The 14,267-nt window shown below is 43.4% G+C and overlaps 1 protein-coding gene across 2 annotated transcripts in view; it reads left to right on the forward strand.

Moving 5' to 3' along the window:
* Window positions 1-14,267, forward strand: part of IFT52 (intraflagellar transport 52) — a 43,188-nt gene that overhangs the window by 14,770 nt on the left and 14,151 nt on the right. The window contains exons 7-9 of one of the 2 annotated variants that reach the window (XM_053573366.1): window positions 3,358-3,484; window positions 7,348-7,434; window positions 9,013-9,081. In XM_053573366.1, the coding sequence (XP_053429341.1) occupies window positions 3,358-3,484; window positions 7,348-7,434; window positions 9,013-9,081 (283 nt within the window). The remainder of the gene's footprint in view (window positions 1-3,357; window positions 3,485-7,347; window positions 7,435-9,012; window positions 9,082-14,267) is intronic. The other variant, XM_053573367.1, reaches the window with a different exon arrangement.

Below are 14,267 nucleotides of genomic sequence, written 5' to 3' on the forward strand. Positions count from 1 at the left end.
CTGTCTCAAAAAAAAAAAAAAAGAAAAAGAAAAAATTCTAATTAAAATAATGTAGTACAAGAGCAGAAATAGTGAAAAATAAATAATACTGATTAGAATCAGACCTAAAACGTACAGTATATAAAGGATGGGGGTTATTTGTATATAGTAAAAGTGGCATTTCAAGTTGGGGATGGATGCTATACTTTTGGCTGACGTACATTTGAAGAAACATTTCCATTTTCACATTACACCCCAAATGTTTTCTGGATGGATTAAAAATTTAAATATTAAAAATGAAACCATAAAAGTACTTAAGGAAAATAACAGGTGACTGTTTTATGATCTTTCTTAGTATGAAACCAGGATAAAGTCATTAAGGAAAAATATATACCAGCATATTTCACAGGTATTATTTTTGACTTTCAAGAAGTAATCAAGTCCTGGTGCGGCGCCTGTGGCTCAAGGAGTGGGGCGCCGGTCCCATATGCCAGAGGTGGCGGGTTCAAACCCAGCCCTGGCCAAAAAAAAATCACACACACACAAAAAAAAAGTAATCAAGACCTTAACTTAGTATCAGCTTATCCAGTTGGTATAAGTAAAAAAAAAAAAAAAAAAAAGTAGACTTAGAGTTAGAAAGAATTACAAGTTTCTGATTCCATCTCTTATTTGCCAAGGGTGACCCAAGGCCAAGTGACTCTTACATCTGTTTCTATATCTGTATAAGGCAGTGGTTCCCAACCTTCCTAATGCCATGATGTATTTTCATTGTTACAAAGGGGTCGCGACCCACAGGCTGAGAACCGCTGGTATAAGGGGAACAATAGTAATCTTACAGAGTTGCTAGAAAATTTCAGTGAAGTGATATTTGTGAAAGTGCATTGTAAGGTGTAAGGCATAGTACCCTGCCTCTTGTTGCACTGTAGAGTTAATTGATGTGAAGGGCTAATGTCTGGTTGTTCGTTTCCTACATTATCCAGAATGCAGCACAGCCTCCTGATGGTCTTTGAGATGTGAATATTTAGTCAAGTTTTGAAATACCTTGGCGTTTTAGAGTATCGAATTCTCATTTAGCCTCACTTCTTATTATGTCCCTTCTCCCTTCTCTCATTCTGCTGTAGCCATACTGATTTTGTTTTAATTCATTGAATATGCTAAGATCATGCTCACCTTAGGGACTTTACATAAGCTGTTTTCCTTGTCCAGGAATGGTCTTTCCCAAACTTTTTAGCCAGCTAATCTTAATTATTCACATTTGGTTTGAAAAAGTTCTGTTTGGGAGATGTATGTTTAAATGGTATACTTAAAGTTTTATCAAAATAGTAGTTTCATTGATTTCTTAGTAGTAATAAACGAAATAGAAGAGTGTAAATAATAGCTAATAGTTTATGTATCATATAAATCAGGTGTCTAGTCTCCCCTTTGCCTTAAGAATCATCTTTCTTGGGTGGCGCCTGTGGCTCAGTAGGTAGGGCACCGGGCCCATATACCGAGGGTGGCGGGTTCAAACCCGGCCCCAGCCAAACTGCAACCAAAAAATAGCCGGGCGTTGTGGCGGGCGCCTGTAGTCCCAGCTACTCGGGAGGCTGAGGCAAGAGAATCACTTAAGCCTAGGAGTTGGAGGTTGCTGTGAGCTGTGTGATGCCACGGCACTCTACCGAGGGCCATAAAGTGAGACTCTGTCTCTACAAAAAAAAAAAAAAAAAGAATCATCTTTCTTGAGTGCATTTGGGGAAAGTGTTAGAAAGAGGTGTGCATTGACATCCATGGGACGTTTCTCCCAGTTACTTTTCTTTCTTCTTGGGCAACTGTTCCTTTTCTTTTTTTTTTTTTGTGGTTTTTGGCCGGGGCTGGGTTTGAACCCGCCACCTCCGGCATATGGGACCGGCGCCCTACTCCTTGAGCCACAGGCGCTGCCCATAACTGTTCCTTTTCTTTTGCTGCTGGACTGGAACTCATGGGCTGTGTTCTCCCTTGCTGGGATACTCCGGGGGTAAGGGTAGAAGGGGGAGAACAAAAAATGTGGGCCAGGTACCACTTTCTCTATGGTATGAGCATGAAAGTCATAGGGTAGACGAGACTCTAGTGCAGGGATGGGAAAAACTAACACTAGTGGGAAATATTTTAAATGTATGCTAGAAAGAAGTTTTTCTCATTCTAAAGGAAAAGATAAATTAAAATCTCTGTAGGGGGGCGGCGCCTGTGGCTCAAAGGAGTAGGGCACCGGCCCCATATGCTGGAGGTGGCGGGTTCAAACCCAGCCCCAGCCAAAAACTGCAAAATAATAAAATAAAATAAAACACTGTTGATTCTTTAAAAAAAAATCTCTGTAGGGGACTCTTCATGGGTGCGTCCCCTGCCCCCCTCCCCCTAAACTTCTAACCTTATTCTTTCATCTTAAGGTCTCTGTTTCTCTCCATTCCGAGAGTGCTTCCTTCAAACAGCTATCTTTGCAGAGCTCCGTCTTTCAGTAAACCCTAGCCCCGCCTAAATGGTTTGACCTCACACCAGGATATACACCTTACTCTGCTCCTCCATCCCACACCCTCTCCTGGAACTCCTTGTCCTAAGTCAGACCAATTCACCAGATACTCTAAGTCTTTTTTAGGTCAGTGGAGAATAGAGGAGGCACTCTAAGGCAGGTCTGTGTGGAAGTGTCCAAGGTGGGTATTCATGTGAGCATTCAGCTAGTAACATATGTTTCCAGTGACTGACATTCATTCTTAGATTGAAGACCAGCCAAATCTGAGGAAGAAGAAAATATTTACCTCTAAGATAATTATTATGCAAAGCGGCCCCTGTGGCTCAGTGGGTAGGGTGCTGGCCCCATATACCAAGAGTGGCGGGTTCGAACCCGGCCCCGGCCAAACTGCAACAAAAAATAGCTGGGGGTTGTGGTGGGCACCTGTGGTCCTAGCTACTCAGGAGGCTGAGGCAGGAGAATCACCTAAGCCTAGGAGTTGGAGGTTGCTGTGAGCTATGACACCATGGCACTCTACTGAGGGCGATAAAGTGAGACTGTCTCTTAAAAACAAAAAAAAAAGATAATTCTTATGCAGAGCAGATTCATGTATTGCTCTGCTTCTCTTCTTAGATCAGGCCCCATCTCCTTCCTTCCTCATCCATTAGAGGCTGTTAAGTTCTCCCAGTTAAACTCATTTATACTTTACTGTTAATTTATATTCATGTTTGTTAAAATGCTTTATTAAAGTTGCAGCTAGAATTGTCCCAATTTTTGAGTTAAGAAAACAAAGCTTAGAAGAAATTTTGTGTTTGATGGTGGATCAAAGAGAACACTGAGATTGCTCAAGAAACAGATTATTTTCAGAATTTTTTATATTCATTTTTTAAAAATTTGAATGTTTAATTTTTTTACAGGGCTCTCACCTTTGTCTATCCTTTTGGTGCCACATTGAGTGTCATGAAACCAGCAGTGGCTGTTCTGTCTACAGGCTCTGTTTGCTTTCCACTTAACAGACCCATCCTGGCTTTCTATCACTCAAAGGTACAACCTTTTGTAGATATGGATGTGTATGTTATTTTTATTGTTGAAATAATAAAAACTACCTTGCCATTGCCAGAGGGTTTTCATGTTTTCTCATTGGTGTTCACACCACTATTTCAGTTATCTTCATTTTACTTATGCGGAAACAGGGATTGTCCAGGAGTTGATATAATCGCAGACTAAACCTAGGTCTTTTTTTTTTAAACTATAAAGCATTTATTTATTTATTTTTTTGTAGCGACAGAGTTTCACTTTATGGCCCTCAGTAGAGTGCTGTGGCGTCACACAGCTCACAGCAACTTCCAACTCCTGGGCTTAAGCGATTCTCTTGCCTCAGCCTCCCGAGTAGCTGGGACTACAAGCACCCGCCACAATGCCTGGCTATTTTTTCTTTGTTGCAATTCAGCCGGGGCCAGGTTTGAACCCGCCACCCTCGGTATATGGGGCCGGTGCCTTACCGACCGAGCCATAGGTGCCACCCTAAACCTAGGTCTTATTATTCTAAATCCAAAGCTTTTCCACTGTAACATGAGGCTGTCTGTATTATAATTCTTTTTTTTTTTTTTTTTTGAGACAGAGTCTCACTATGTCACCCTGGGTAGAGTGCTGTGGCATCACAGCTCACAGCAACCTCAAACTCTTTGGCTTAAGCGTTCTCTTGCCTCAGCCTCCAAGTAGCTAGGACTACAGGCACCCACCACAACGCCCGGCTATTTTTTGGTTGTGGTCGTCATTGTTGTTTGGTGGGCCCGGGCTGGATTTGAACCCTCCAGCTCCGATGTATGTGGCTGGCGCCCTAGCTGTTGAGCTATAGGCGCTGAGCCTGTATTACAATTCTTTTTTTTTTTTTTTTTTTTTTTTTTGTAGAGACAGAGTCTCACTGTACCGCCCTCAGGTAGAGTGCCGTGGCGTCACACGGCTCACAGCAACCTCTAACTCTTGGGCTCACGCGATTCTCTTGCCTCAGCCTCACAAGCAGCTGGGACTACAGGCGCCCGCCACAACGCCCGGCTATTTTTTTGTTGCAGTTTGGCCGGGGCTGGGTTTGAACCCGCCACCCTCAGCATATGGGGCCGGCGCCCTACTCACTGAGCCACAAGCGCCGCCCTGTATTCTTTTTTTTTTTTTTTTTTTTGGTAGAGGCAGAGTCTTACTTTATCACCCTTAGTAGAGTGCTGTGGTGTCACACAGCTCTCTGCAACCTCCAGTTCCTGGGCTTAGGCGATTCTCTTGCCTCAGCCTCCCAAGTAGCTGGGACTACAGGTGCCTGCTACAATGCCCAGCTATTTTTTTTGTTGCAGTTCGGCCGGGGCTGGGTTTGAACCCGCCACCCTCGGTATATGGGGCCAGCGCCCTGCTCACTGAGCCACAGGCACCGCCGATCAGTCTCTATTCTTAATTAAAACAAACTACAGACAAATGGCTGGAAAAGAAAGCTGAAGACAATTGTAGAATCTATCAGAATAAAAGGATTAAAGGGAGATTTATAATTATTTGAAATAAACAGGGTAGGATACAAAAAATAATATTAAAAGCACCTGTAGTCCCAGCTACTCGGGAGGCTGAGGCAAGAAATCGCTTAAGCCCAGGAGTTGGAGGTTGCTGTGAGCTGCGTGAGGCCACGGCACTCTACCGAGGGCCATAAAGTGAGACTTTGTCTCTATGAAAAAAGAAAAAATAATATTAAAAGAAAATATAAGATTGATTTTGAATAGTAAAAGGAAAACAGAAAGCCCTTTAACTTCCTTTCTTATATTTATTCATGTATGTGAATACAAATCACAGCACGATTCCTTATAGTCACTTCCCTTCTCTTTTTTTAGATTGCCACCAAGTGGACTTCTTGTTCTCTAAGGAGTATTGCTGCTTTTCCTATGAAGCATTTTCTTTTAATATGGTACAGGTCTGACAGTTTGTTTTGCCAGTTTTGTTTTTTTTCTTTTGAGACAGAGTCTAACTTTGTCACTCTTAGTAGAGTCCCGTTTGATGCCACAGCATCCTCAAACCCCTGGGCTTAAGTGATTCTCTTGCCTCAGCCTCCCAAGTAGTTGCAATTACAGGTGCCCGCCACAACACCAGCTATTTTGTTAGAGACAAGGTCTCGCTCTGGCTCAGGCTGGTCTTGTACTTGTGAGCTCAGGCAATCCATCTGCCTCGGCCTCCCAAATGCTGGGATTACAGCCACTGTGCCCAGCCTGCCAGTTTTTTTTTTAATTTATAGAATTTGTGTATTTATATCCTTTGATGTCTCTGGCTTAGGCTATATCACAAACAGGAAACAGGCACAGTTATAATGGCACTAGGGAAAGAATTATACCTAATGTAACATACACCTAGGATTACAGTTATGAGCCACACTGTCACTGGGCTTAAACACTTTTTATTGGTACTCATAAGTGTCTTTAACTATATGATTGTCTTTGGGTTTGTCTTCTTTTTCGTGTAAAATTACGTGGTGGCTAACACCTGTGATCCCAGCACTTTGGGAGGCTGAGTCAGGAGGATCTCTTGAGGGCAGGAATAAAAAACCAGCCTGGGCAACACAGTGAGACCCTGTCTCTACAAACTTTAAAAAGTCACCCTGGCACAGTGGCATATGCCTTGTAGTCCTAGTTACTGGGGAGGCTAAGGCAGGAAGTTTGAGCTCAGAAGTTTGAGGCAATAGTAAGCTATGATTGTGCTACCATACTCCAGCCTGGGTGACAGAGTGAGACCGTATCTCAAAAGAAAAAAATTATAATCTTCTAAAACCAATTTACATTACTTTTTGTTAAAGTCAAATAGAAAAATTTGGAAGTGTCTAAAATGAGAGACAGGTTAAAGTATAGTAGTTATCATAGTTGGTATACCTAGAATGTACTGTTAAAATCCTGATGTGGAATGTATGGTGCCCCATGATCGCATTAATGTACACACCTATGATTTAATATTAATAAAAAAAAAAATCCTGATGTGGGCTCGGCGCCTGTAGCACAGTGGTAACAGCGCCAGCCATATACACCGAGGCTGGCAGGTTCGAAACCGGCCTGGGCCAGCTAAACAGCAACAACAACTGCAACAAAAAATAGCCGGGTGTTGTGGCAGGTGCCTATAGTCCCAGCTATTTGGGAGGCTGAGGTAAGAGAATTGCTTAAGCCCAAGAGTTTGAGGTTGCTGTGAGCTGTGATACCATGGCACTCTACCAAGGGTGACATAATGAGACTGTCTCAAAAAAAAAAAAAAGCAGCTAAGGTGCCAGCCACATACACCTGAGCTGACTGGTTCAAATCCAGCCTGGGCCTGCCAAACAACAATGATGGCTGCAACCAAAGAATAGCTGGGCGTTGTGGCAGGCGCCTATAGTCCTAGCTACTTGGGAGGCGGAGGCAGGAGACTCGCTTGAGCCCAGGAGTTGGAGATTGCTGTGAGCTGTGATGCCAGGGCACTCTACCCAGGGTGAAAGCTTGAGGCTTTGTCTCAAAAAAAAAAAAAATCCCGATGTGATTGACACTTATTGGTGTATAAGATAGTTGCTAACATGAAATTTTTTTTTTCTTTTTCTTTTTTTTTTTTGAGACAGTCTCATTTTGTTGCCCTGGGTAAAGTGCTATGGCATCATAGCAACCTCAAACTCTTGGGCTCAAGCGATCCTCTTGCCTCAGTTTTTCATTTTTAGTGGAGACAGGGTCTCACTCTTACTAAGGCTGTCCTCAAACTCATGAGCTCAAGCAATCCACCTGCCTCAGCCTCTCAGAATGCTAGGAGTAAGGGTGAACCACTGCACCCAGCCTGCTAACATGATTTTGATGATAAGTGTTTGGGGACTAAAATACATGTAATGCATTTTGGGATCTAAGTATCTAACACTGGTTTGCTATTAATAGAGTCAAGGTGGGAAGCTGGCAGTGCTTGGCTCATGTCACATGTTCAGTGACCAATATTTGGATAAAGAAGAAAACAGCAAAATCATGGTAAGCTTTTGCTCTCACCACATTAATGTATAATATGTAAATATGACTTTCATGTCATTAGAAAATACTGATCAGTTTATTTACTTTTTTAAAACCAGCTATTTGGAACCTATTGAATACAAAGTTGAGGGGCGGCGCCTGTGGCTCAAGGAGTAGGGCGCCGGTCCCATATGCCGGAGGTGGTGGGTTCAAACCCAGCCCTGGCCAAAAACCACAAAAATAAATAAATAAATAAATAAATAAATGAATGAATAAAAACAAAGTTGACTCAGGCATAGCCTCTGCTTTGAAAAAGTTTATATACATTGAGAGGGAGTGAGAGACAAATTAGTTAAGTCCAGAAGGACTTTTCTGAGTGGGTCATAGGAGCTGCCCTTGGGAAAGGGGTGAAGCTACCAAGGGGTGAAGCTACCATAAAGCTGCCAAAAGCCCTGGGAGCGCATGCAGTGTTTTTAGCAGCCTTGACATACTTAGATTTGTGCTTTTAGAAAGACTCTTCTGGGCGGCGCCTGTGGCTTAAGGGGTAGGCCGCCGACCCCGTATACTGAGGGTGGCAGGTTCGAACCTGTCCCCAGCCAGCTAAAAAGACAGGAATAAGAATTGCAACAAAAAGTAGCCGGGCGTTGTGGTGGGTGCCTGTAGTCCCAGCTACTCGGGAGGCTGAGACAAGAGAATTGCTTATGCCCAAGAGTTGGAGGTTGCTGAGCTGTGACACCATGGCTCTCCACCAAGGGTGACAAAGTGAGACTCTGTCTCAAAAAAAAAAAAAAAATAGACTCTTCCATCAGTTTATGGAAGGTGGAAAGGAGGAAGCAGCCTAGAACTAGTGGGAAGTGGGTGGAGTCAGCCAGCAGCAAGGGTTGAGGGCCTGAATTAAGGTAACAAAGGTGTGAATGGAGAGGAGGGGGCTGATGGCATGATGGTACTCAGGAGGGCTTATGTACAGATGTGTCACTGACTGATATGGCAAATAAAGTAAAGGTATTGCAATTACTCTGTCAAAATAACACAAAAGGAGCTTGTCTTAGGAAGAATAACAGAGTTGGGGAAAAAATATCTTTCCAGTGCATGCAAGAGCTGTACTTCAGTTTGATTCCAGCTACTAATCTGCCAGAAGGAGAAGCTGCCCCTGAGCTTTTTCATTAATGAAATAAATTCCTTCAGTGTTACACTTGTAATATTAGGAAGTTGATTAAGATCTTATTTCTGTGGAATCCATATGAACTTTTAGTGTCTCTAGGTATTCTGGGAGATCTAGATATTATACTTTTTAAAAGCTTACTTTTAAGTACAGACTCTTGTCACATTAGACAGGGATTCCTTTGGAACTGTGAACAAATTTTAATAAAATTTGGCATGTGGTAAAATGTTAGAATGCCTTAAGATAAATTATAAATTTCTGATAACAAAGGGTGCCTTTCAGTTCTCAGGATTTCACCAAGAGGAGGCTAGCTACCCTTTTTTAAATCACTGGTTTAGTCTTTTTCCCTTTATCATTTTCTTAATTTAATTCTCTGGTCCTGATCCTTAGGTTTCTCATACAGCTAACTAATTCTGTGTTTATTTTTTTAAACCCAGGATGTTGTTTTCCAATGGCTCACAACAGAAGACATCCAGCTAAATCAGATTGATGCTGAGGACCCTGAGGTAGGAGGTTGCGAACCATTAAAAGACTTTAAATGAAAAATGGGTCCAGCTTCTTACTTTTTTTTTTTTAGAGACAAGAGTTTCATTTTGTCACCCTCGGTAGAGTGCCATGGCGTCAGAGCTCACAACAACCTCTAGTTCTTGGGCTTAGGCAATTCTTTTGCCTCAGCCTCCAGAGTAGCTGTGGCCACAAGTGCCACCACACTTCTCACTTCTAGTAGTTCCAGAGGAGTTCCTGCCTTACCTGGCCTGAAAGACAGAGGGAAAAAGGGATGCTCTTTGGCGAGATTACAGCCACATTATTTGAAGAAGAAAAGTCAATAAACAAATTTTATAACTAATCATAGAATTAATTGGAACTATACCTTTGGAATTGTTATTTCTAAGGTTAACAAAATTATAGCTAACAAGTTAAATTCTGATAATTTTGTTTCTTTATGAAAAAAATAGGAATAGGGCCATGCCTGTGGCACAGTTAGTAGGGCACCAGCCCCATATACTGAGGGTGGCAGGTTTGAACCCAGCCCTGGCCAAACAGCAACAACAAAAAAAAAATAGCCAGGTGTTGTGGTAGGCGCCTGCAGTCTCAGCTACTCGGGAGGCTGAGGCAAGAGAATCACCTACGCCCAAGAGCTGGAGGTTGCTGTGAGCTGTGACGTCAAGGCACTCTACCACGGGCGACAAAGTGAGACTCTGTCTCTAAAAAAAAATTAAAAATAGGAATCATAGGGGCGGCACCTGTGGCTCAGTTGGTAAGGCGCCGGCCCCATATACCGAGGGTGGCGGGTTCAAACCCGGCCCCGGCTGAACTGCAACCAAAAAAAAAAATAGCCAGGTGTTGTGGCAGGCGCCTGTAGTCCCAGCTACTTGGGAGGCTGACGCAGGAGAATCACTTGGGCCCAGGAGTTGGAGGTTGCTGTGAGCTGTATGATGCCATGGCACTCTACCGATGGACATAAAGTGAAACTCTGTCTCTACAAAAAAAAAAAAGGAATAATAATTTCTAATTTCTTAGCTGGGCTTTGTGGTGGGCACCTATAAAACTAGCTACATGGGAGGCTGAGGCAAGAGAATCACTTAAGCCCAAGATTTTGAGATTGAGTGAGCTGTGATTCTACAGCACTGTACTGAGGGTGACAAAGTGAAACTCTGTCTCAAAAAGGAAAAAAAAGAAACAGACTTGGCGCCTGTAGCTCCTCAGCTAGGGTGCCAGCCACAGACATCGGGCATGGTGGATTCGAACCCAGCCCACGCCTGCCAAACAACAATGACAAATACAACAAAAAAAGAGGGCATTGTGGCGGACACCTGTAGTCCCAGCTATTTGGGAGGCTGAGGCAAGAGAATCGTTTGAGCCCAAGAGTTTGAGGCTGCTGTGAGCTATGACGCCACAGCACTCTACCGAGGGTCACATAGTGAGACTCTTGTCTCCATAAAACAAAAATAATATTAATAATAATTTCTAATTTCTATTCATTAGACCAGGGAGGGAGGGTGGTGAAACTAGCAGTGAAATAGGAAATAATAACCTCCATTCTGGGTCTGGCATCACCCCAGCCCCTTAAGCAGGTTCTATCTGACCTTTTGTCATCCTAGTTTTTTCATCGGTGAATTGGGGACCTCTGTGCAGGGCGATGTAAGAATCAACACCTGTGCTCTCTGTCCCCTAGGATGATTATGAAGCCTGAATTCATAGATGGACATTTATTTATTAAAGTAAAAGGTGACTGGGTGTAGTGGCTCACACCTATAATCCTGGCACTCTGGGAGGCCAATATGGGTGGATTGCTTGAGCTCTGGAGTTCAAGACCAGCCTGAGCAGAAGAGTGAGACCCTGTCTCTCCTAAAAATAGACAAACGGAGGCAAGAAGATCACTTGAGCTCAAGAGCTTGAGGTTGCTGTGAGCTATGACAACATGGCACTTGGGGCACAAGAGTGAGACTCTACCTAAAAAAAAAAAAATAGAAATTGAATAAATAAATGAAAAGGTTTAAAAACTGCTATATATCTATAGGCTTTTTAAACTTTTGTATTTAGGCTCGGTCCCCATAGCATAGTGGTTACGGTGCCAGCCACATATACTAAGGGTGGTGGGTTCGAACCCGGCCCAGGCCAGCTAACCAACTGCAAAAACAACAAAAAATAGTCGGGCATTGTGGTGGGTGCCTATAGTCCCAGCTACTTGGGAGGCTGAGGCAAGAGAATCACTTAAGCTCAGGAGTTTGAGGTTATTGTGAGCTGTGATGCCACAGCACTCTACCCAGGGTGATAGCTTGAGACTCTGTCTCAAAAACAAACAAACAAAAAAAAAACAACTATTTTATATCAGGCACTGTTTTTTTGTTTGTTTGTTTTGAGACAGAGTCTTACTTTGTCACCCTCAGTAGAGTGCTGTGGCATCACAGCTCACAGCAACCTCAAATTCGTGGGCTTCAGCAATTCTCTTGCCTCAGCCTCCCAAGTAGCTGGGACTAAAGGCACCTGCCACAGTGCCCAGCTATTTTTTTTTTTTTTGTAGAGACAGAGTGTCACTTTATGGCCCTCGGGTAGAGTGCCATGGCGTCACACAGCTCACAGCAACCTCCAACTCCTGGGCTTAAGCGATTCTCTTGCCTCAGCCTCCCGAGTAGCTGGGACTACAGGCGCCCGCCACAACGCTCGGCTATTTTTTGGTTGCAGTTTGGCAGGGGCCGGGTTTGAACCCGCCACACTCGGTATATGGGGCCGGCGCCTTACCGAATGAGCCACAGGCGCCGCCCACCTCTAACTTTTCTACTACCCTGTTATTCACTGTCTACTGCATATGACACTGGACTGAGCTGAGAAGGGAAGTGGCAATGGAAAGCCAGTGGAAGATCTTAGTGTTGTTAAGATTTTTCTCTCTGGCAGGCGCCTGTAGTCCCAGCTACTTGGGAGGGTAAGGCAAGAGAATCACTTAAGCCCAAGTGGTTTGAGGTTGCTATGAGCTATGACGCCATGGCACTCTGCTAAGAGTGACATAGACTCTGTCTCAAAAAAAAAAAAAAAAAGATTTTTCCCTAAAACTATTGTATATACTTTCCAGATGTGAGACCTGGAAGAAAGTAAGGCTTTAGAAAGTAAAATGCTGGACCCAATAACATTGTAAAATGAGAAATTCCCAAAACTTAAACTTCCTGTGATTTCAGATCACATCATGTTGTATCAGGATGGGTTTCAAACTGTATTTAATAAAACGAAACAGTAGCTCAAGAAAGAGCTACTTAAAATTTGTTATTTAAATTCCTCAAAGCCTGCCAGGAACTCATGAAAGCCAAGGGTCCCGGGAATATTTTGTTTGTTTGTTTCTATCTGGACATCTAAGCCCTTTGCTGGGTTTTTGAACTAAGATTTCGTAAAGGCCTCTGTGCAGGATGATAAAAGAATCCATTTCAGGACCTTTGGGACTGCTGGGCCCATCACTGACCTCTGTGTTGAGTGCTGGGTGTGTTAGAACACACCCAGTGTCCACGTTATTGCTCTCACCTTCAACCACTGTCATGTTAGTGGGCCAAAGCCTCTAAAACTGCCAAAGGTGGTGCAGCACCTGTGGCTCAAGTGGCTAAGGCACCAGCCACATACACCTGAGATGGCGGGTTTGAATCCAGCTGGGGCCGCCAAACAACAATGACAGCTGCAACCAAAAAATAGCCGGGCATTGTGGCGGGCGCCTGTAGTCTCAGCTACTTGGGAGGCGGAGGCAGGAGAATCGCTTGAGCCCAGGAGTTGGAGGTTGCTGTGAGCTGTGACGCTGCAGCACTCTACCCAGGGCGACAGCTTGAGGCTCTGTCTCAAAAAAAAAATAAAATAAAATAAAAATAAAACTGCCAAAGGTTACTGGGATGGACAACTTATTTGTTTGTGTTTTTCTCAATTTTTTATCTTAAAAAAAAATAAGGATTAGGGGAACTTTTTGATCTCTGGGCAACGGAAAAGTGAGGCTGTCTGGGTTTTTTTTGCAGTTTGGGGCCAGTTTGAACCCGCCACCTTCAGTATTTGAGGCCAGCGCCCTACTCACTGAGCCACAGGTGCCTCGGGCTATCTGTTTTGACCAGTTATTTCTGTAATGCTCAGACATGTCTCCTCCAGTGTGAGAGTGAGGGAATATGGAAAAAAGTATGTTACAGGTGGCTTCAGAGGACCAGTTTTTCAGCTTACCAAGTTGGCCTTGTTGGCTTAATGCAGTTCAGAGGGCATTTAGGAATAAATTTCTTGTTGTCAGCATGCATTTATTAAATTTGAATTTTTTTTTTTTTTTTGAGACAGAGTCTCACTATGTTGCCCTCGGTAGAGTGCTGTGATGTCACAGCTCACAGCAACCTGAAACTCTTGGGCTTAAGCGATTCTCTTACCTCAACCTCCCATGTAGCTGAGACTACAGGCGCCCACCACAACGCCCGGCTATTTTGGGTTGCAGTTATCATTGTTGTTTAGCTGGCCTGGGCCAGGTTCGAACCCGCCACCCTGGGTGTATGTGACTGGTGCCGTAACCTCTGTGCTATGGGTGCCAAACCTAAATTTGAATTTATTTTTAATAGCTGATACATTCATACAGTTTGGAATTCAAAAGCATACACAGTAAACAGTGCTCTTTCTGGTTACACACGTATACGATATAGCACCTTCTTAAAATTAACAATATGTCTTGAAGATTTTTCCATATACATATATAATGAGCTTTCTTTTTGTTTTATTTTGAAGACTATATTTTTCATTGTTTAATTTTTTTTTGGTAGATAGAAAGAATTATTTTTAGAGACGGGAGCTTGTTCTGTCTCCCAGGCTGGTATGCACTGGCATCATGGTTGACAGTAACCTCAAACTCCTAGGCTCAATTGATCCTCCCACCTCAGCCCCCTGAATACCTGGGACTTCAGGTGTGTGTCCACCATATCTGGCTAATTTACAAAAATTTTTATGGCGGCAGCGTCTTGCTATGTTGCTCAGGCTGGTCTTGAACTCTTGGCCTTAAGCAATCCTCTTGCCTTGGCCTCCAAAGTGGTGGAATTACAGGCATGAGCCACTGTGGCTGGCCTAAATATGTTTAACCAGTCTCCTATTGATAGACATTTACATTTTTCTGGTCTTTTACTGTTATGAACCCATAGCATGTGTTATGATTGAGACTCACAGCAGTGCTGGAGGGATGTCATTGGCTAGGGCAGAA

The sequence above is a fragment of the Nycticebus coucang genome, chromosome 21 (genome assembly GCF_027406575.1).
Source record: "Nycticebus coucang isolate mNycCou1 chromosome 21, mNycCou1.pri, whole genome shotgun sequence".
NCBI lineage: Eukaryota > Metazoa > Chordata > Mammalia > Primates > Lorisidae > Nycticebus > Nycticebus coucang.